The 21469-nt window shown below is 39.9% G+C and overlaps 2 protein-coding genes across 2 annotated transcripts; one reads left to right on the top strand and one right to left on the bottom strand.

Moving 5' to 3' along the window:
- Positions 1–1485: 1485 nt before the first annotated feature.
- LOC119882056 (platelet endothelial aggregation receptor 1-like) lies at positions 1486–17992 on the top strand (the record flags this gene model as incomplete). Its single annotated transcript, XM_038692074.1, is given in 18 exon segments — positions 1486–1611; positions 1996–2089; positions 2092–2131; positions 2411–2623; positions 3748–3922; positions 4080–4200; positions 4372–4535; positions 5383–5485; positions 7556–7708; positions 7818–7949; positions 8089–8220; positions 8645–8767; positions 10611–10829; positions 11759–11868; positions 12166–12292; positions 12948–13010; positions 14128–14322; positions 15931–17992. Coding segments are annotated over 18 exon segments (2430 nt in total), but the record flags the coding sequence as incomplete, so codon positions are not given.
- A 138-nt stretch (positions 17993–18130) lies between these two features.
- Positions 18131–21361, bottom strand: LOC119882057 (lamin-A-like; the record flags this gene model as incomplete). Its single annotated transcript, XM_038692075.1, has 4 exons — positions 18131–20360; positions 20717–20890; positions 21087–21146; positions 21245–21361. Coding segments are annotated over 4 exons (387 nt in total), but the record flags the coding sequence as incomplete, so codon positions are not given.
- Between the last annotated feature and the right edge of the window lie 108 nt (positions 21362–21469).

Here is a 21469-nt window from a genome sequence, read left to right as displayed (position 1 = left end):
ACCAACTGCATCCGTACAGTCATTTTTGGTATGAGCCAGTTAGAGTATGTACAGTTGATTATTTCATTTCATCTGAGACACTTTCTAACTCAGTTCATTACACAACACTTAATTACACTTTACTCCATTATCTTAAATTTTCTTAGGAGGTCTGTCAGACACAGATCGTCAGTTCATACCAAGTTATTTGTCTCAACTTAATTTTTAGAAGGAAAAAAAGACCCTGCGGTACTATAGTATAATCCATGAGTCATCTATTACACCCTGTTTTTAGATGCCCCTGAGGATGAGCAATGAAAATTCTTCCCCACTACATATTAGTGGAAACTCTTATACTGCCAGAGTGAAAGAACAACACATCACTTTGAGCTAAATAAAAATAGGGGCTTGGCAACTGATTATGGGATAAAGCTCCTTGATGAATTTTGTATTTGAGGTCTGTCCATGTTATTTCACCTCAAGGTGATTAGAAAATATACAATCCCAACATTGAATTGTACAACAGGTAGTTTCAGCCAAGTAACCTGATTAGTCGAAAAACACAGTCCAACTGTGCTGATGATAAAGTCTTATATTACATAAATATCTCAACATTTGTGTTCAATAATGGAAGAAGTAGTCAGTTTTAAAAGTAATATAACACTGTAGAAATACTCTTTTACGCAACAAGTCCTCCAAGCTAAACGACAGAACAGGTTGCTTGTCAATGTTTCCTAAAACGGCGTTTTAGGCAACCAGACTTTAACTATATATGTATGTCACTTGACGTAAGTTACATGACAGTAAACTGTTGCAGTTTGCTTAGATTTAGGCAACAAAACTACTTTTTTAGATTAGGGAATGCACTGGGTGGTTGGTTTGGGTTAGTAAGTCACTTAAAACTCAAAATAACTCAACATTACTTGGTTTCACATGAGACTAACACTGTTAGTCATTGTTATTGTGTCATTGTGTGATAGTCCAGGGTTTGACCCATCCACCTCCTTTTTACTTAAAGTATCAGCTTCAAAATGTAGTTTAAAATGCCAAAAGTAAAAGTAGTCATAAGCTGGTAAAAATTACTTTATTTACTGCTGGGTAGCTTGTGAATTTCCCCTGGGGATCAATACAATCTTTTACTATAGTAATACATCATAATTGTGTTGATGATAGTTTGTATTTTTAAGCTGAATCTGCAAAGTAATGAGAAGTAAAGTTACGTTATCAAAAAAATGTAGTGAATAATATTTGCTCTGAATTGTAGTGGAGTAGATGTATAAACTAGAAGAATTTTTCTTTAACACCATGGGAATGTCCTGGGAGACATGGAGTTAGGGTTGGTCGTCTCTATTTTTATATCATCTGATCATGGCTACTTGAGACCATCGATTAGCTATCTGATCGCCAGGGGGCGGGGTTACGTTGCTGCAAGTCAGTGAAATGCCAGCATGGAAGAAACAGACTTACTAGCTTTATGGTAAACCACCAGAAACATCTGTGTTTTAGACTAAAGCATCCTTTCCCCGCAGCTGTGAGAAAGCGTGTCCCAGGAAATGCCAGGCACGATGCTCCTGCCAGAATGGTGGGATCTGTAAAGGCAAAGGGATCTGCGCGTGTCCGCATGGATGGACGGTACGTTTTCAAGTTTGCACTGACACCATCGGTTGCCAGATTTTAAATAATTTCTTGTGTTATATTCCAGCTGGATCCAAACAGACAAGCAGTCTCTTCTTCTTAATACTGACTTACTGGTATTTCTAAACACATTTTGAAGGCAACCTGTCATCTCTGGAGACATGCAGATGCGAGCTTTTCCACTAATGTGAAAAATTCATTATGCGGTTTCTTTTTTAGATGACATGCATGAGACACATGATTGCGATCTCATCAGAGAGAGTAGAGTAACTGAGAAAATTTTAAAGTGGCAATGTTGGAGTCTCACTCCTGTTTTTGCAATGGCGCATGTGCATTACGTTGCAAATCTTTCTGCCTCATGAATTTGTTGTTACTCTGCAGGGTGCAGTTTGCACAGAGCGATGTCCCGAGGGAAAGTTTGGACCAAACTGTGCTGAGGAGTGTGTATGCCACAACAGCGGCAAATGTGACCCTAAAATGGACAGTGCCAGTGTGCTGAAGGTTTTACTGGTATCAGGTGTGTACGTGCAAGTGTTTTATGTGACTGTCCTTGGGCATGGGGCAGTCGTATAGGTTCATTCATGTCAAAGGACATCTTTCTCCATTGTGAGTTAAGAACACAAAACTCTTGTTTTAAAACTGCTGACTGCTCAGTTTGTTAAGCCATGTCATCTTAACACAATAGAAAATTGAAGTTTAGATTCAGTTTGTGGTTTGCGGGGGAAACAGATGTGCATTACTTTCCACTTGTCCAGCTTTTTTGTGCATCTAGAACCTTCTGTGTTACTTCCTGCAGGTGTAATGAGGAGTGTGCTGCAGGTACTTATGGTGAGGACTGTAAAGGTGTGTGTGACTGTGCTAATGGTGCGCGCTGCTACAACATTGATGGAGGCTGCCTATGCGAGCCAGGCTTCAGCGGTACACACTGCAGGGAGAGGATGTGTGAACCCGGCAAATACGGCATGCACTGTGAACGCTCGTGTCTCTGCCAAGACAAACACACACTCAGGTGAGTGGGTGCTGTCAGAAGAAGAAGGATGAGTTTTACTGTTTAAGTCATGGAAACATTTCTCTGAGGCAGTGCTTCTCTGGAGGCAAAAATGTTCCTGTTTTGGTTCAGCTAAGCCTCAGTGAGCAGAGCCAAAGAGACAATTTGGGGCAAGATAGCTAGCTACTGGCAGCCATATTTAGACCTTAGCTCATCCACTCCTTAGAATCAAGTCCTGGTTGGTTCGTCCAGTGTGGGGTTTCAGATTTGTGCTGCTTTTTGTGGAAGGTGTTTTACAAACTCAGTTACTCACAAAGACTTTTCTTGTAAACATGAAAACATACTGTTTTAGTAAGTTGGCTCTGTTAACTCTTGAAGACACAGTTTTGCCTTCTAGACAGGGCTAACGCTAGCCACCTAACTGGAAAAGAAGAAACCTTCTTGATAACTGAAGGCCTGCAAGTTTGATAACTAGATTGGCAGGTAGTTTGAGCATGTTAGCTAACTGTTAGCAGTAGACTGAAGGTTCTCTTAGTTAATTAGTTTAGTTTAGTCAGTTTGGTTTCATAATACCATAGCTAGCTCCATTCCTAGCTCCTATCTGTTTTCACTAGGCTTTGCCATAGCCTACTGAGGTTGAATGGCTCCACACAGTCTGTGGTCATTAAAGGCACTACATATCCATGCTAAAGGCACTACATATCCATGCTAAACCCACAACTGTGTTTTTATTTTACCTGATTAGACCTCTCCGGTTGCACCTGCCTAGGTGGAGCAACTTACACCTTCATCATTCTTATATTTGTACCTTTAGTTTGGTGACCTCATGTAAATTCAGCCTAAGAGGTCTAATCAACCTGAATAATTGTGTTAGTGTGCATGTTCTCTAATTAGCTTAGCTATATTGCTTCATTGGCTCCACCTGCAGAGGGTTTTTCAACCAGTGAGATCATTTCTGCACCTGTCAAAAATAACTGTATAAATAAATGTGGTAGTGAAAACACCAAAGTACTAGTTTTCAGTACATGTATGAACAAATCATATTTTTTAAATGAACTACTGAATCACCATTGTCACTCACAGAATTTTCTTTCTGTGAATTTTGTTGTTGCTTTTTCATATTTACCTCTGTCTTCATTATGCAGCTGCCACCCAATGAAAGGAGAATGCACATGCCAGCCAGGGTGGGCAGGACTGTTCTGTAACGAGACCTGCGCTCATGGTTTCTTCGGTCATGGTTGCCTGGAGCCATGTCTGTGTGTGAATGGAGGGGTGTGTGATAGTGCCACTGGTCATTGCCGGTGTGCCCCCGGGTTCACGGTGAGATTAGCATGATTTATCTGTTCAAGCTTATGAATCAATTACATTTTCTTTTCAAGTTCTGTGTTGGTATGTTTAGCTCTCAAACCTAATGACCTATTTTTACCAGATTCTCATCTTTTTTTTATTAAAGTTAATATTAGTATTATTATTGCAGGGAGTTCACTGTGAGAGTCCATGTAAAAGTGGCACCTACGGCAAGAACTGCTCCCTGGAGTGCTCCTGTAAAAACTTTGTTGACTGCTCGCCAGTTGACGGGACCTGCTTCTGCAAAGAAGGTAAAACAATTCACACAGAGAGGGTCACTGTTAAAAAGGAAATGCTTGACAGTCAGTGCTTGACCTGTTGACAGACTGACGAATGCATGACTGGAGCAAAATTTGTGAAATAACTTTCTATCAATTATGGTACCATTCAAAAATGGCTGACAGTCCTTTGTGTGTCTGCAGGCTGGCGAGCGCCTGACTGTTCCACCCCCTGCTCTATGGGAACCTGGGGCCCAGGATGCAACGCCACCTGCCACTGCGCCAACAAGGCAAAATGTAATCCTGTAGATGGATCCTGCACCTGTACAGCCGGGTGGCAGGGGGCGCGCTGTGACCAACCGTGCCCGGTAAATGTCTTGAAATGAGACTTCAAAGATTGTCTTATTTGTTTATGAAGTGATAAAGAGGTGGGCAAACTGTTAATAAAAGATCCATCAGATAACATGAAATCAGTCTTTTTTATGCAGTAATTCCATTAGTCCAAGACAGGATACAAGGATACAATAAAAGCAGCCTTGGATAAAAATACAAAAAAAAGTAGATTAAACCACTAGTTTGTTGAAAGGTTGGTAAACACCTCTAGCGAGTTATATTTGAAAAATGCACACAACCACCAATACAGAAAGTAATTTGTTTAATTTCATGAAAGAATTTTCAGCCTTAAAATTTTATCAGTCAGAAATGGGTAAAAGGCAAATAAAAAGGTAGATAAGATCAGATAGAACTTTATTCATCCTGGAAGACATGTTGTGGCCAAGTTGCTCGCTACAAATTAGGGTGCAATGCTTTAATGGAAATATCCATTAAATCATTTCTTCTCTGTCCTGGACTCGAGCCACAGCATTGCATGAAAACACATGCTACTTAAAATCAAACTGTAGAAGATATGAAAAATGCACTATATGTTTATTTGATGTCAAGCAGAGTAGATAAATGAACCGTAATCGTTGATAAGACTAATACATACATCATAAAATGTTGTCCAGCTTTTCATCCCATACCTCACCCTCTGTATGCTTTAATCTGAGTTTTGGACATGTGCCCCTCTTGTCTTTGCCATGCCAACCCTCCAGGCTGTCTATACAACAACACATTGCCAGTGTAGTATTTTGTCTGACTCTGACTGAGCTGGCTGAATGTTGAAGAGATTCCCCTGACAATTCTTTGCCCGTTGGCATTTGTTCACATGTGCAGATGGACACATTTGGGCCAGGCTGCCTGAAGAGGTGTGATTGTGTTCATGCCGACGGCTGCCAAGCTACCACTGGGAAGTGCCACTGTCGGCCAGGTTGGTGGGGTAAGTGATGACGTCCTCCTGGTGTCGCTGCCAGCTTGGCTTTGGTACCACAGATAAGTCTGGTCCAACAGAACTAAGTGAGCCACAGGTTTTAAACCACTCTGTCTCTCTTTGATTATGATTGTACTATTCTCTGACTTAAAGGACCACCATTGCATATGTCTGACCATTAACCTCGGATCACCTATATTTTACATAACTAACCATTTGTTATTTTTATGTTTACACCATTACAAATAAAAGTCCTGCATCAAAAATTTGTTAAAACAGTAATTAAAACTTTAAAAGTACTGAAGTACTATGGGGGGGGGGACTTTGCTGTGCTCATTGATCAAACAGGGTAATCACCACATGTTTTAGCTGAATCTCAATGAATGCTACTTCTGCTAAGTGTAATAAACTATTAAGGACTCTAAACGTTCAAAAAATATATACTTTGAATCATCTATCACCATTGATGAAGCTCACGAAGGATATTATAGCGTTTAAAAGCATAATTTGGAGGTGCATGCAATTCTCGCCAGGCATGCAAAACTCGGCATAACACCAGCTGCTACTGCCAGTGATGCTTGAACTCTTCGGGAGAAAGTTGCGTAGTAAAGTAGAGTAGGTAATATTACCTTTTTAAGGAGTATATGCTGAGTAACTAGTTGGTAATAACTATATTATTTCTGAGTAACTTGCCCAACACGGAGTTGACAATAAGGATCGGATAAATTGGGTAGGCCTATGTTTTGATTGTTGCTTGTTATAGGCTATCCAATGTTTACTTTGACTTTGCTGTCGATTGATCAATCATATAAGCTAAATAGGCTACACTTTGCTGTATGAATGGTTGCTTTTTAAGTCGTCTTTATCTTAAAGGTTTCAGTTATAAAAAAAAAATAATCTTTATATAAGACCGTTTCAGACTGCTTGTATCCGCGGGGTCGCTCTGCGCTCAGGCAAGGTAACCATGGCAACGGCTTCTGTATAACTGCCGCGATCCTGTGAAACTGTCGAGGTCGTTCTCGTCTCAGGCACACGCCCGTCCGCTGCTAGAGTTGAAATGTCAAACTTTTTCCTACAGTTTATCAACAGACAGAGACTGATCTGACTGTTTGATCAGAGTTTCCTGAATAATATAAGTGTTTCTTTAACAGTTAGGCCACCAGGTTTTAACAGGCGACAACCTTTGCTGCTGTCTCTTATTCATTAAAAATAACCTATTAACCTTTACTGGACTAATTTGAAAGTTAGTAGTTATATTCTTTAGTTATAGACTCAATTATTTCATGTTGCACATTTAGCTGGTGAGAGGTTGCGATGGCGCAGTGGATTAGACACTTGTCTTTGATTCCACTGCAACACATCCACCAAATAAGTTGTTGATATGGGTCCTGCTGCTGCCAGTTTAATCAGTTTGTCGGGGGGGTCTCTATATATTTTCCTGCTTTTTTGCCCTTTGCCAATCACATGCCTGCATTTTATGTGTTAAAACCAAACCTGTAAATGAACTATTAACTAAAACTGTTAATGTAGTGTGAAGTACAAAGTAAAACAACAAAATAAAAAGTACAATATTTCCCTCTCAAATGTCAGAAGGAAAATTAAAAGTAGAAGTATAAAGTTGCATAAAATGGAAATACTCAAGTAAAGTGTAAGTACCTCAAAACTGTACTTGTACAGTACTTAGTTACAGCTGCAAGCAAGGGCTGTCATGAAAACGCTCCCTGTTGCTTTGGAAAATGCTCTAGAAATGGATTGTTATAACAAATCAGTCTGTGTAAAGTATACACACTGTTTGGTTAATTGACTAAAATATGCAACACCACTAGTTATTTCAGGACACTTACAGATTATTTATACTTATTATATATACTTTACGTTGACTACTTTAATTTTACTGATTATATTTGCTTACATTTATGAATGCAAGACTTTCACTTGGATGGAATATGGGGCAGTAGATTATATCTCCACTGTGGTATTTCTAATTTTACTTAATTAAATGATATCAATACTTCTTTTAACACACTGAGAGTGGGCCTACACTGCTTCATTCATCCATTCTCCATTTTATTTCTTAAGGTTCTCGCTGTAACGAGCCATGTCCAGAGGGCCTGTGGGGGCGCCACTGTAACCAAACCTGTTTCACGCGTTGCCCCAACAGTGACACGTGCTTGAGGGAAACAGGAGAATGTGTGTGTCGCCCCGGCTACTGGGGAGTTACCTGTCAGAACAGTGAGTGTTGTTGTTAGTCAGCTGACACGGAGCAAAAATCAGATCAGCTCAGAGTACTGGTTTTACTGTGTAACTGACTCGGCTCACTCTTTAACGCTCTGTCTCCCAGAATGCAGAGCTGGTATGTATGGTGACCAGTGCAGCATGTCATGCCCATCCTGTGGCCAGTCGTACCGCTGCAACCATGTGACAGGAGAGTGTGATTGCCTACCTGGACACACTGGAACCAACTGTGATCAAGGTTGGCATTAACAATAATAACAATCAGTAATCATACACCTATGTGCACATCATCTAAAACTCATTTAACAAGTGGCATAGAAATCTTCAATCTCAGTATAAGCTACTGCTGGTAATTTTATATATTGTGTGTTTTACAGTTTGCCCAGCTGGCTTTTATGGCAAACAGTGTTCTGAAGTGTGTGTTAACTGTGCCAACAACTCCACATGCGACCACAGGGATGGTCACTGTGAATGCTTGCCTGGCTGGACTGCTACTGACTGCTCCATCCGTGAGTGGGGGGAAAAAAAAAAAAAATATATATATATATATATATATATATATACACATACACATCATATAGCAACTACAAAAATGCATTTTCTGGAGTAAAGTGTCCCTGATTGCTCACAACAAACATCCAAGAGGGTCCTCTAGTGTTAGCATTGCACCCTGTGAAGGAAAGGCAAGAGCAGGGGTTCAAATCCGGGTCTACAGGGTACCAAACTTGCAACTTGACCGCAACGCCAAAGAGCAAGGCTCGTTGGTATGGCAGTCAGCGCATACTCAACCGTAGTGACGGTGGTCGGTCACACACCCACTTTCACTATTTATCCCAAAGCTGGTGAAATATGACCACACATGTAGAGCATTTATTATCTTTGCGCTGTAGTTAAATACTTGTATGGTTGTGAAATGTACCTTGTGTTTTCCAGCCTGTAGTCCAGGACGCTTTGGCCCGTTCTGTACTCAGACCTGCTCCTGTCCGACCAACCTCATCTGTGACCGGTTCACTGGAGACTGTGTGTGTGAAAGTGGAGGAGATGACTGTAAACTAGGTAAAGATACAAAACAGGTTTTCCCATGAATATAGGAGCACTGCCTTTCACTGCACACAGCAATCTGCCTCTTTCTAGTAAAGAGGTGGTATTATGCTTTTTGGCTCTTTCCTTCCCCTTTATTGTGTTATATATCTTTTTTGTGCATGTAATAGGTTTGCAAAGTGAAAAGGCCCAAAGTCCAGCTCAAAGGGAGTTCCCATCTCCCACAGAAAACTCTGCTCTGAACTGCCTGAAAACAGCTTGTTTTTAGTCCAGCCTTTTCGCTTTCATTCCTGTGACATCACACGGATGAAAGCTAAATGCGCCTCATATAACATTTGCCAAGCAGCTACTCGAACACGCCCTCAAAAACACCGGTGGAAAAACCCTGAGCTGCAGCACACCTCTCCTCTCCCTTCCAAACACTAGCTACCCTCCAGGCAGTCAATGGACATAAAGTTGTTACTGTGATGTAGAGACAGAGCTCAGTTAAAACTTTATGGATGAAAGATACTTTTGTTACAGATTAATAACTCACCACTCTGAAACTCTTGCTCCAGTTGATCCATGGCTCACCTGCCAAACACCAACGCAGCGTCACTGATGGCCAAATAGTTGTTTTAGATTAACTGAACGTTGGAAAAAGGTTTGGATGATTCCTCACAGATACTTGAAAGTACTTGAAGTGTCGTTCAGAATAATTCACAGATATTGCCCTGCTAATCATTACATGTTTAAATTTAAAAGAGACATCAATACAAACTGTTCTTTTTGTGAAGACCACCCAGAAACTGTTTTGCACCTCTTTTGGTATTGCGCACACACCAGAACATTTTTGCAAAACCTCAGCAGATTCATCATTGACCATATTTATAAAGACTTTTCCTTATTGTGGAAGAATGTTGTATTTTACTTTTATAGAAGTCAAAGTAAAGAAAAGATTTACTTCATTATAAATTTATTAATTGTTTTGGCAAAATTTCACATTCATTCAAGTTGTACATTATATTAATCTGATCTCTGGCTCCAACAACAAAAAGGCAGTTAAAATTGTCAACATATGGTCCTCTCTCTCTTTGTAATGACCTATAGGCTTCCCCTGGCAAAACTGTATTGTATTCTGTCTATATCTGTTTGTATATTGTTGTGTATATTTTGGTAAGTCACTTATGATTTGTATCATCCATCCATCCTTCGTCAACCGCTTATCCTGCGTACAGGGTCGCGGGGGGCTGGAGCCAATCCCTGGACAGGTCGATGATTTGTATAATTGTTTTTGCAATAAAGATGACTGAAAAAATAACAGATTCACTGAAAGTTTATAATGTAAGCAATACAGTTTTACATCTCTCGTGTGCGACTTGATGTCACAGGGTTTTGACGTAATTTTTCGGCCTACATGGAACCGTCCGTGCAGGCTTTGGTCGGCTTCACTGTTTCAACTGTGGCACCCCCTTGGGAACTGCGCAGGTGCAACTCCCAACAAAGATCATTTAGAGACCAGATGTATCACTCCATAGCTAAAACGAAGCCTTCAAGAGGAGCTGCAGCAATGTGCAGTATGGGAAAAAAATATGATGTTTTTTGAATATTAAACCATGTAAACCTGTTCTGGCACAACCCCTAAATAGGATTTTGAACCTGAAAGTGGGTATAATATCACCTCTTTAACCTGGTGTGATTGAAGTCAGCCTTTTTTTTGAAAAGTAGAGGACAAAATCTTCATGTCACTGCCTTGATATTCCATTTGTAAATGATGTGGCTTCCATGGGCTGTCCTTGTTCCATCTCAGAAGTTGAAAGTTAATGAAAGCTGCTTTAGTTGTTGTACTTGACTTCTGTTTCCATCTCTTGTTTGACAGATTTGTCTAAGCAGTCAGGGAGTGTTATGGTTCCTCTTCCTCCTGGTGAGAGGGAGTCGTGGGGAGCCATTGGCGGCATCGTCGTGCTCGTCATCCTGGTGGTCTTGCTGCTTACTCTGCTGCTGCTCTACCGCCGCAGGCAGAAGGAAAAGCAGAACAACACGCCGAGCGTATCCTTCTCCACCAGAAGCACAGTCAACTCTGAATACGCCATTCCAGGTACAGTACACAGCATATTAATATCAGTGTAAGTACATATGAATTTGTTTGATGTTAGAAAAAAGACACACAGCAGGTCAATGGATTGTATTGTATTTGTATATTCTGTACCTGTTCTAACACAACTCCAAAGTAAATTCAATACCATTAGGTCTATGTAGATGGATAACTTGTTTCCATACAGCAAAACAAATACTCGCAGAAAGCACTAACCTGGTATCACACTGACTGCCACAACTAGACAGCTGCCTGCTACACAATGCAAGAGCCACAAACTTTAAACAACAGCCCGTGCTAGCCTTCCCTCTTATCTAACTTACATACATGAACACATGTCTTGTCCACATGCGCCCACACAAACAATCATCAGGAAAAAGTGCACTGCTGATGTCACTTTGCAACTAATTAGCTGGTCTGCTGTAGAACATTAAACAACACATAAACTTGCCTGCAAATGCCACTTTGGTCTGATTAGTTGCCGGTATGGTCCTTTTACTTAAATACCACTGATAAAAAACACACTCTCTGTCCATGACTCATAAGCTGCAGCCAAGTTTGTTTACTTTGTCTCTTGTTCCCATGCTGGGGCTGAGCCTGCGAGCTGCTGTCAATCAAACAAAGACACCAACACGCCCCAAATGGTAACATGCGGACTGATATGCTTGCAAAAGACAGAAATCAAATTCAGTGCAAAGCAGTGAATGTTAAGTAACATTTAGTTTTCTTTGGGAGATGTTTAGCTTTTTCAAAATAAATCATCATAGCAGTATATTCTGATGTTTTTATGGTTGTTCTTGGTCATAATGTGGTTTTGTTTGTGTCTCACTGTCATGTTTTTGTAATTAGTGTTCCACAGAGATTCATTTTATTGACCTTGAGGTAATTTAACTGCAACAGATGTGATTCCATGTGTTTGTTTTGGCCTACAGATGTTCCTCACAGTTACCACCACTACTACTCCAACCCGAGCTACCACACACTGAGCCAAAACAGGCCTCCACTGCCACACCTCCCCAACAACCATGACCGCACTATCAAGGTGAATGTCAGCTCTGTTACATCACTTCAGTGATCTGATACTTTAGGCAGCTTTCAGGCCATACATCAACTGTAGTGCAGTACTGGGGCAAATATGTCATTTATCACAGTCATCAAGGGCTGGCCATGTTTTCAGGGCCATGAAATCATAAATCATTAAATGTTGACCCATTAAGTCACAGCTCATTAGTGATACATATAATTGCCCTTACTCCATGTCAAAAGCATATTTTAACTTGGTACATTTTCTTTGCACTGATGATTTCTGATTTGGTTTATTATTCTGTCTGTCATACAGAACACCAATAACCAGCTGTTCTGCAGTGTGAAAAACATGGAGAGGGAGCGGCGGGGCTTGTTTGGGGTTGAGAGCAACGCCACACTACCTGCAGACTGGAAACACCACGAGCCCCGCAAAGACTCAGGTCCGTCTGGGTGACTTTCACATCCAGGATCACTCAACAGTTTCTCCATTTAGAGGAGACACGTAGAGTAAAATGAAATGAGTGGAAATAACATTTACAAGCCAATAAAAATGAGTAGTTGGTTTCCTGACCTTCTGACCACAGTTACATAAAAATAATCTGTTAAACCTGCAATTTACTGTTAATTTAACCTTCTGCTAACACACCTAAAAGTAATTCCTTATTCTTGGTGTCAGTGGAAGAATTTGTCTAATGCATTTAACAATAAAATAGTCATTCTTAAAGACATTAAATACCAGCAGAAAATATCAGCTATCAGTGGCTTTGGTGTACAAAAACCTGTAAAGAGTGTAAATGTTGAGAAATTCGGGGCTTAGACATGCAGACAACAGCTGAAAAGGTTCTCTTTTTATAAATTCTACACCAAAGTTTATTGACCATCACATTTCCTTTGGACAGTTTTTTTTTTAGTCAATAATGCACATTTAATATGAGACTATAAAAACAATAAGGAGTTCATAAAAAGTGATAGCTGCATTGCCAGCTTTTACTCACCTGGTATTGATTTTGCAGATTTCCTAAGCGGCTTATCTGCTTTTGATTAGTTTGCCATGAAGAAAATGAAGATGCCAGATTTGTCTTTTATTGTTTACAGGAGCTTTTGGAATCGACCGGAGCTACAGCTACAGTGCCAGCCTTGGAAAATATTACAACAAAGGTAGTTTCTCACCCTTTGTCACCACCCCACCAGAAATCTTTTACCAATTGGATTGCCATTCAATTTGATGCACACATTGAATTGTAATAACTTTGGTCATCTTCTGGCTTTTCATCTAGCACAATCATCAGGGTAAACCTCTTTTTGTTGTATGACCTGCAAAACTAATGACATTCCCATCAGACTCAGCTGTAGTTTGTGTTTGGTGTTAATGTTAATGTGGGGAACATTATATATGTGCCTCAAGAGATGAGCATATGTGTCTCTTGATATAAATCAACATTGTAAGAGAAAGCTCAAAACACCTGTATTTCTTGAGGAAGCTTAAGAAGGCCAAATTCCCGTGCCAAGTTCTTGTCAGCTTTTACAAAGGAGCAACAGAAAGCATCCTGACTGGAAACATCAGTAACCGGCATGGGATGTGCACGGCCCAGGCCAGGAGGGCTCTGCAGCGGGTGATTAAAACTGCTCAGAAGATCATTGGTACCCATCTCTCGAGCATCAGTGATATGGTTGAGGTGCCTGCGCAGAGCCCAAAGGATACTAAAGGACAGTACCCACCCAGCCACAGCCTGTTCACCCTGCTGCCTTCTGGGAAGAGATATAGAAGTTTCTGCTGCCGCACCACCAGACAGCAGAGCAGCCAAGCCAAGCCATCAGACTCTTAACCTCTAGTTCATCCTCAGCACTGCTCCAGTGATTATAGTTTATTTCTGTTACCATTTTTCATAATTGAATCTTTATTAATGTTTATTGTCTGCTATGTAGCAGAAGGGAGTTACAAAACTCAATTTGACTCTTAAACTTGTTGTATTGTGACAATAAAACCTACCTACCGACCATCTGTCCAAAATATGGGTTTCATAAAAATTATTTAGATTATTCACAGGTCTTGAAAATAAACTGTCATTAGGTTTTCTTTAAACCATCTCAACCCATAAAATGAAAAAGGTCTTTCCTCTGTCAGTCTCTGGAAATCGCAAGTCATAAAAAACTTTTAAAAAATGTTTTAAACTTAAAACCCAAACTAGAGTTGCACTTTAACCTTTGCTGCGACCACATGCACATGTTCACATGTGTTTTAACTTCTCTCTCTTTGCTTCCGGTGTGGTGACAGAGCTGAAGGACACTGTGGCGGTGAGCAGCAGCTCTCTGAACAGCGAGAATCCTTATGCTACCATCAAAGACCTGCCCGGCCTGCCTTTCTGCCCCCCAGAGAGCAGCTACATGGAGATGAAGTCAGCCGTGCCCAGAGAGCGAGCATACACTGAGATCAGCCCGCCACCGTTCAACACAGCCACCTTACGCAGAGGTGAGCAACATTTCAGACCTCCTTTAGCAAAAACATTATTATAATGTGGGGATGTGGGCTGCAGCGCATCAGAAACCTGCGTTGATATTCATGTTTTTACTGTTCATTTTTTAGACATTTTATTTTTCAACCAGTGTGACTAAATAAAATCAACTTCACATCATCAGTTTTTGAAGAAAAGATCAGGTTGTTAGACAGAGTCAGGGTCACAATGCATAACACTATGAGCCAATCACATGATGGAAGGTACAAGCACATGGGTTTTTTTTTTTTTTTTACCTCAATAAAGACCCAGAAAGAAGGATATAACATGCTGATGCCCTGATAAACATGTATTGTTGAGTTTCATCAAAATAACAAGTTTCAAAATAGCAACTTAAATCATTGCACCCATGCAGGGCTTACACTAACATTTATTATTGATTTATCTGCATGATGATATTCTTGACACTTTTTCTGTCGATAGACTAATCAATTAATAGGCTGTTTCAGCTCTAAACCCTGTCAGGTCAATCAGTGTAATTCTAGTGAACAGCTGAACATGCAAAAATGCATCATCCTTCCACTGTTAATCAAAATCAGACTATGCACACGTGTCGATTCATCTGAGAAAGCTGAGACTTGATCTTCACATCAAAATGAAAAACTCGCGATCATTCAAACATTACAACAGGATTTGAGCTCTGACACATGGGAAGGATGGGCTTCCTTATGGCAGAGCCTGATAGATGAACAACTGTTTACATGGAAGTGAAGAAAAGATACTGAAGGGAAGAGGAAGAGCAGGAGAGAGGAAAAGGGTGGCTGATCTTTTATTAGTCCTGCGTTTTATTACAGTGTAGACACCAGTGATACATCAACATGAAGTCAGACTAATAAATGAGAGTCAAATCCTTAGATTTATGGAAATATTGGCTTGATATCAGTCCTTCTCCCTTTAGTGAAGTAGAATATCATCATCCGGGTTGTCTGCAACAATTTGGGTGAGGATGCCAAGTGAGAGAAAATGACAATCCGCTCCATCAATAACTGTTATTTACACTCGCTCTATTGGAAGCCGAAGACTGTGGTTAATGATAGAAAAACATACACATTAAGTCAGCTTTGCCTGTGTAATTTAAAGAGTACACATTTTGGGTAATTATTAACCCAGTGATATTAACGATGTTATCTTTGCCTATTTGAACTTGTATATGCAAAGTGAGCTCCACGAGACAAACTTAATTTAATGAACTTAAAGTCAGTGAAATTGAAGTTAAAAAGTTGGTTCTTGTGAACATAATGTGTTCAGTTTGTAATTTGTTCAGTGAGCTGGGGTCCTTTTTATCCGTTTCTAAGACTTTTAACATTGTGATAAAACATAGCAGAAAAATACCACAAAACATTACCCTGAGTCTGACTCAAGACTGTTGAGTCAACTGTTTTTTCTTTTGTCACCCTGTTCAAGTGAAAATTAAATGGACTAAAACCAAAACATCCAAAAGATGATCAGGAAACGAGGCATTTTTAGTGTATTTCATGTAGTGAAATAAGAGTTGGGATATTTGCCTTTAGAAGTATGAAAAGGGCACCTCTCGTTCTTAGTGTCTGTTCATCTCCACCCCCCAGAGCGTCAGAGTTCCCTCGGTCATGCTCCACACGAAGACCCCCAGAGCCACTACGACCTCCCAGTGAACAGCCACATCCCGGGACACTACGACCTGCCACCAGTCCGCCGACCCCCCTCTCCCAGGAGAACTCCTCAGTGACAGTCACAACAGCAGAGGAAGTTTCCCTCCTCCTTACTTTGGGGATGATTTTAAGCGAAGAGCAAACTTTACACTCTTCTCTGACAATCAGAGCTGTAGACCACCCACAGAGCAGCAGCGAGGCGCCTGTCCCACCAACTAACTGTTGTTTACAGTGGATGCTCCCCTTTCAACTCTCAACACTGCCCCTCTGTGGCCTAAAGTGGTACTTGCTTCACCATGACAGACTTGTCATCCAGACTGGGGAGCCAGCAGGCTGCGGTGAGGAAGGCTGGATTGTGGCGACGCCAGCGGGGCTTCAGCTGCATTTGCCTCCCATGGGAAAAATAACCCAGAAGACTTCATGGTTAAAAGCAGCAACTTGGGAATTCTTATGTGTTTGAACTCATCTTGACATACTGCAATTGAAGTTTTCCACATATTTTGTTTGCTACTGATCAGCTGGTGTGCATGTTTAAAAGGCCCCTTTTCATCAGAATTCAAATTTTCTTCTGTCTTCATCATCAACAGTGACTTATGTTTACATTGTTTTTAGTTTTTGTTTTATATTCTATCACTTCAGAATCCAAACTTTTTTAACAGGCAGCTTTGGATGAACAGATCACAGCTGGACTTCCTTTTGATTTGCTCTTCAAAAAACCTTGTCAACCTTAAAAAAGGGAAAGAGACAAAGTTCATGGGACCTTTTTTTGAAAACATGTGCTCTTATACATGAGGTATATTTTCTACAGCGAACGAAGTAGTGCAAAAAAAAAAAAATCCTGCCAGCGTTTAAGACACGTTATTAAAACATTGTTTCTCTATTGGCGATATTCGGGTTTCTGGAATCTGGAGAAGTCAGGTTGTTTCACAAAAGTACCAAATATTTGTTTACCACCTGAAGGCCACGATGAACAGCTTTTCTTTTTAAATTCACATCACTGTCTTCTCCAGATGCTGCGTTTAGACACACAATGATACACGTGTCCCCTGTTTGTTTAAGCCGCGTTTGTTAGTCTATGGTTTACACAAATGTGGCTCGCTTATTGCTGCTGTCAGGAAAAAAAAAAACCTTTGTAAATACAGAAAGATATTGTTAGCTTCACTGTAATGTAGAATATCCCTATTTTAAGATGATCATGTCTTTAAGGGGTTTGTGTGACCAAAGCATTGACTGTGGACCAAAGATACGCATAACATAAGCACAAACTAAAATAAACCATCATCAAACAGGGAATTACAAGCCAAATCAAAGCAGCATTATGAATGTCAGTGTAGTGTCCTACAGCAACCGATTGGTCATTGCAGCTCTGTAATTGTCAGACCCACAATGGGCACTTAAAAACAAAATCATAAAACTTGGCGCCTACATTACTCATAATGCAACTACAGCACAGATAGTCAGGATGGAGTTGTGTGTTATGTTGGAAGGAGCTAATGTAACCTTGAGCTGCCAACATAAAGCAGAGATGAGGACTACAGAGGTCTGGTAGCTCACTTATTTCCAACTCCGTACCCCCAGATATTTTCTGTCTGACTTGTGTTCAGCCCCAACCACTGCAAACGTATTATTTTGGGGTAATTTTCAATACTGTGAGTACCACAAATATACAGAATAACCAAAACTATGTGTAAGGCCAAATACCAGTAAAGGTGATAAAATGTTTGTTTTGTAATGTAACTTTTTGTAATTTTCAACTGTCAACCAAAGTTTTGCCTCTATAAATATTTTTGGAAATATGCGCTCATTTTGTATCAAATCTGGATGAAATCAGTTACATAATAGAACCCCAGGGTACCACAAAAAAATGTACATTGTGCTTTTAAATGCTATAGTTTCTGGGTAGGGCTTCATCTTTTTTTTTTTTTATGAATGGCCAAATATTTAACCTAACTATGGGAACATGTGTGTATATAATGTAAATAAAAATGGATGCACTTTTCATCACTGGTTTTGAATGACAATGTTCTATATACAGGAAATAACCACAATAGTCTGTCATTGGAAAAAAAAAAAAAAAAAGAATTTTACTCATTATTTTAGAAAAGAAAACAAATCATTACATCAACTGAATGCATGGCTTTTCCATAATTTTAACAGAATCGTTATGATAGAAATGACAAAACTTCAAGCAAATTATAACTTTGGCATTAAATGCTCAAAACAAATCCCTTTCTGTAACATTTTAAATCCTCAGGTCCTTAAAATGATTCAGGAGGCCTCCAACAAGACTTTAAAAAGGGAGGGTTCAGGATTTCACAAAGGCCTTTCAAGAGGTTTTGTTACATCTGTGGTTTGAATCTGATTTTATAAGTGTCTTGGTTGTTCATTAACTTGAACCACCATTGCATACTCAAGTTAAAGAGCAGCTGTATGTTTCTTAAGAAAACACAAACAAAAGGAAGAAGGTTCTTTCTGGTTTAAATTCAGACAGGCCTCTGAAAAACTCTGACCACACCCTTTGGGTGATCTGTTCTGAGAGGGATGATTCATTTAATAGTTGCATATATTATTACACACAGTAAGCTTGTCTCAAATGTACATATGACATAAATGCTATGTCTTTGTCTATTATAAATGTGTCACAGAGGCCAAATACTAAACATCTTTGGAGCTGGCCATTTCTTTTAACTAACAACTGTCATGGACTTTAAGGCACTTTAGCAATCATAGTGTCAAAATCAAATATCTACTTGAGGCAAAAAAGAAGAATCTAATGTGGCACAAATAAAAAAAAAAGTAACAAAACAAAATATCAAAAACAGCTATCAAGTATTTTCTGTAAATTATGCTTTTCACTGTAGTATGAATGACTTAAGCTGCCAGACTAATGTACAGATCTACCTGCTGTGCGTATTCCTGCAGTGCATGAAGCCAAAGTATACAAAACCCCACAATCCTACTCAGATCCCAAAATCATGCCTAGAGATTTGCAAAGCCAGTAAGCTTAGAGGAAAGGGAAAATAAGCCCTTATGACCAGGACAAACCTCAACACAAACCAGAGGACAGCTGACAGTCACAAGACTGCAATATGAGGCATGTGCTCAAAGAACACGGATTGATTATGGGTTTTTTTCTGTCCTCCAAAGGCACATTTGTATTTATAATCTCTAAAAAAGCTTGTTAAAATGTTTCCAAAAAAATCTGTTGCACTCTGTTAATAGCTGCAATTAGTTCTATATTAGAATAGTGTTCATTTAGTTGAATAAGCTGAGAAATCCTATAAATATAAACTGTATATATGGCACCAAATTTATCAGTCAAAACTCAATAGATATTTTCCCAACGTAGAAAATAAATTCTACATTTTCCTTTGATCACGACAAAACCTCTTTGGAATTACTACAACAAAAAAACAATTAAGGCAACCCATCTACATGTACATCAATCTGAGCTACATATGGGATTCATTTAACCAGGTACAATCAACTTATCCAGCAAAGAATAATTCCCTATTTATATACACGTTCGAAAACATAATACATTTCTCTGGGGTCGAGCTGGGAATTACAGAAAAATATACATTCATCTCAAGTAATTACTTTCTCTGTGTACCACAGCTGTCCAACCATCTAAATCCACATAGGAAATGTATTATAACATGTTTGTCTAAGGCTAAGGTGAAAAAAAACAGCTGCTGAACACCCTGAGCTTACAGCACTTTGGCTTTCCTTGACTTTTCTAATGTAGATTTGAAAAAAAAGTTTTCTTTTCTCTGTAGCATATAAAGTTAGCACAATACTGTTCCAAAGAAACAAGGAAAATAAATTTCAACATCACCAACATCTTAAATAAATCTATTTGATGGGCGATAAACATGATTAACAAACCCCACAGGATTCATTCTCCTGATGTCTGTATGGCTGTAGAGACTTATTCCTGTCAGGGTTCACTAGCTGTGCGTGTTGAGTGATGACAGCTTGGCCATTAAATGTGAAACCCCGGCTTGGATCGAAGCACTGGTCAATGGAGCTCTATGTCTGTGTGTCAATGTGTGAGTGTGAGAGGGCGCAAGAAGAGGAGGATACAGTACAAGCATTAGCGAGGCACACATGCAATAACATAACTTGAATATATAAAAAAAAAAACTCAAAGGTTGATTATGAAAATCCTGTGCCCTTTGCCAAAACCTCAAAGCAAATTTAACATGCAGATAAATTTGAATACAAAATCTGACGAGATCATATAAAAAAATAAAGATACATCCCAACAGTAGAAAATATTTTTTGTGGGCTACAGGTGGTGGTGGGTTCACGTGAGGTGCTGTTTGGTTTTACATGATGGAGCAGTTCTCCGGCTTGGCACGGCCCTGAAGGAAGAAGTGACACAGTGCAGAATTAAATGTGGTGAAAATAAGAAAACTGGTCAGCTGTTATACTTAGTTTTTAATGTGATAACGTTTTATCCAATAATAAACCATACAATATAATCAACAGAAAATTGCAATGCACTGCTTTTTTAAAATAGTCTTTAAAAGTTAAGGTTGGATCTAAAGTAACTAAGTATTTACTGATGTAAGTTGATTAGTGTAGATGTGTCTGGTGTCTTCAGCATACATTTGCACATTTACTCCATGACATACAGAGGGGAGATCATTGATGTAAAGAAGCGTAAGGGCCAAGAATTGATTTCTGCTGTTCATGTAACACAACAACAGTAATGTACCTGTCTGGGCTCGTTGGTGCCCATGAAAAAGGAATGTCCCACGAGGCCTTCAGGTAGACCCCCGCTGCTGCAAACACCTGAGCCACGCTCTGACGGCTGCCCACAGGAGTCACAGATCACCTTGCGGCTCCGCAAGTTGTACTCGTTCTCTGCACCGCTCGTGCTGTGAGCTCCCTGCAGGGGGCGACGCAACACACACACACACACACACACACACACACACACAGGGTGAATTACTTAACACTGCTGTTCGACTGGGAGACGCTGCAGTCACGGCAGGCTGAGAGTTGTGTTTTTCCTGATGCATGATGATAGTGTTTTCAGATTTGGTGGATTATTTAAGAGTTGCCTAAACAGAAGAGGAATGTACCATGTCATCATCTTCATCATCATGGAACAAGGTCCGTGTTACTTTCCTCATGGCCATTTCCTGATGGTGGGTAAAGTAACAACAAACTGATTAATTTATTGCAGTTAAAAGGAACAGAAATGTAAGACAAGCTCAAAGAAACACAGGTGAAGTCAGACCTCTCCGTTGGCATTGATGAGGATGGTCTGCAGGAGCTCGCCTGCCCCAGGAGTTCTGGCTCTTCCACACCAGTCAGTTGGGGGGTTGTGGGTTCCACCGCCAGATGCAGCCCAGATCTGCAAAGGTCAGAGAGTGGAAGAGATTATAAATCTACTGACATACAGAAAAAAGAAACAGATGATTAAAGATTTCAAAAGGTGCCCTGTAGAGTTTTCTAAAAATAA

Source organism: Micropterus salmoides, unplaced genomic scaffold (genome assembly GCF_014851395.1).
Source record: "Micropterus salmoides isolate LMB-PRFRI ecotype aquatic unplaced genomic scaffold, ASM1485139v1 Ms_hic_scaffold_287, whole genome shotgun sequence".
Taxonomy (NCBI): Eukaryota; Metazoa; Chordata; class Actinopteri; order Centrarchiformes; family Centrarchidae; genus Micropterus; species Micropterus salmoides.
Note: the sequence above shows the minus strand (reverse complement) of the source record. Positions and strands in the feature narration are given on the sequence as shown.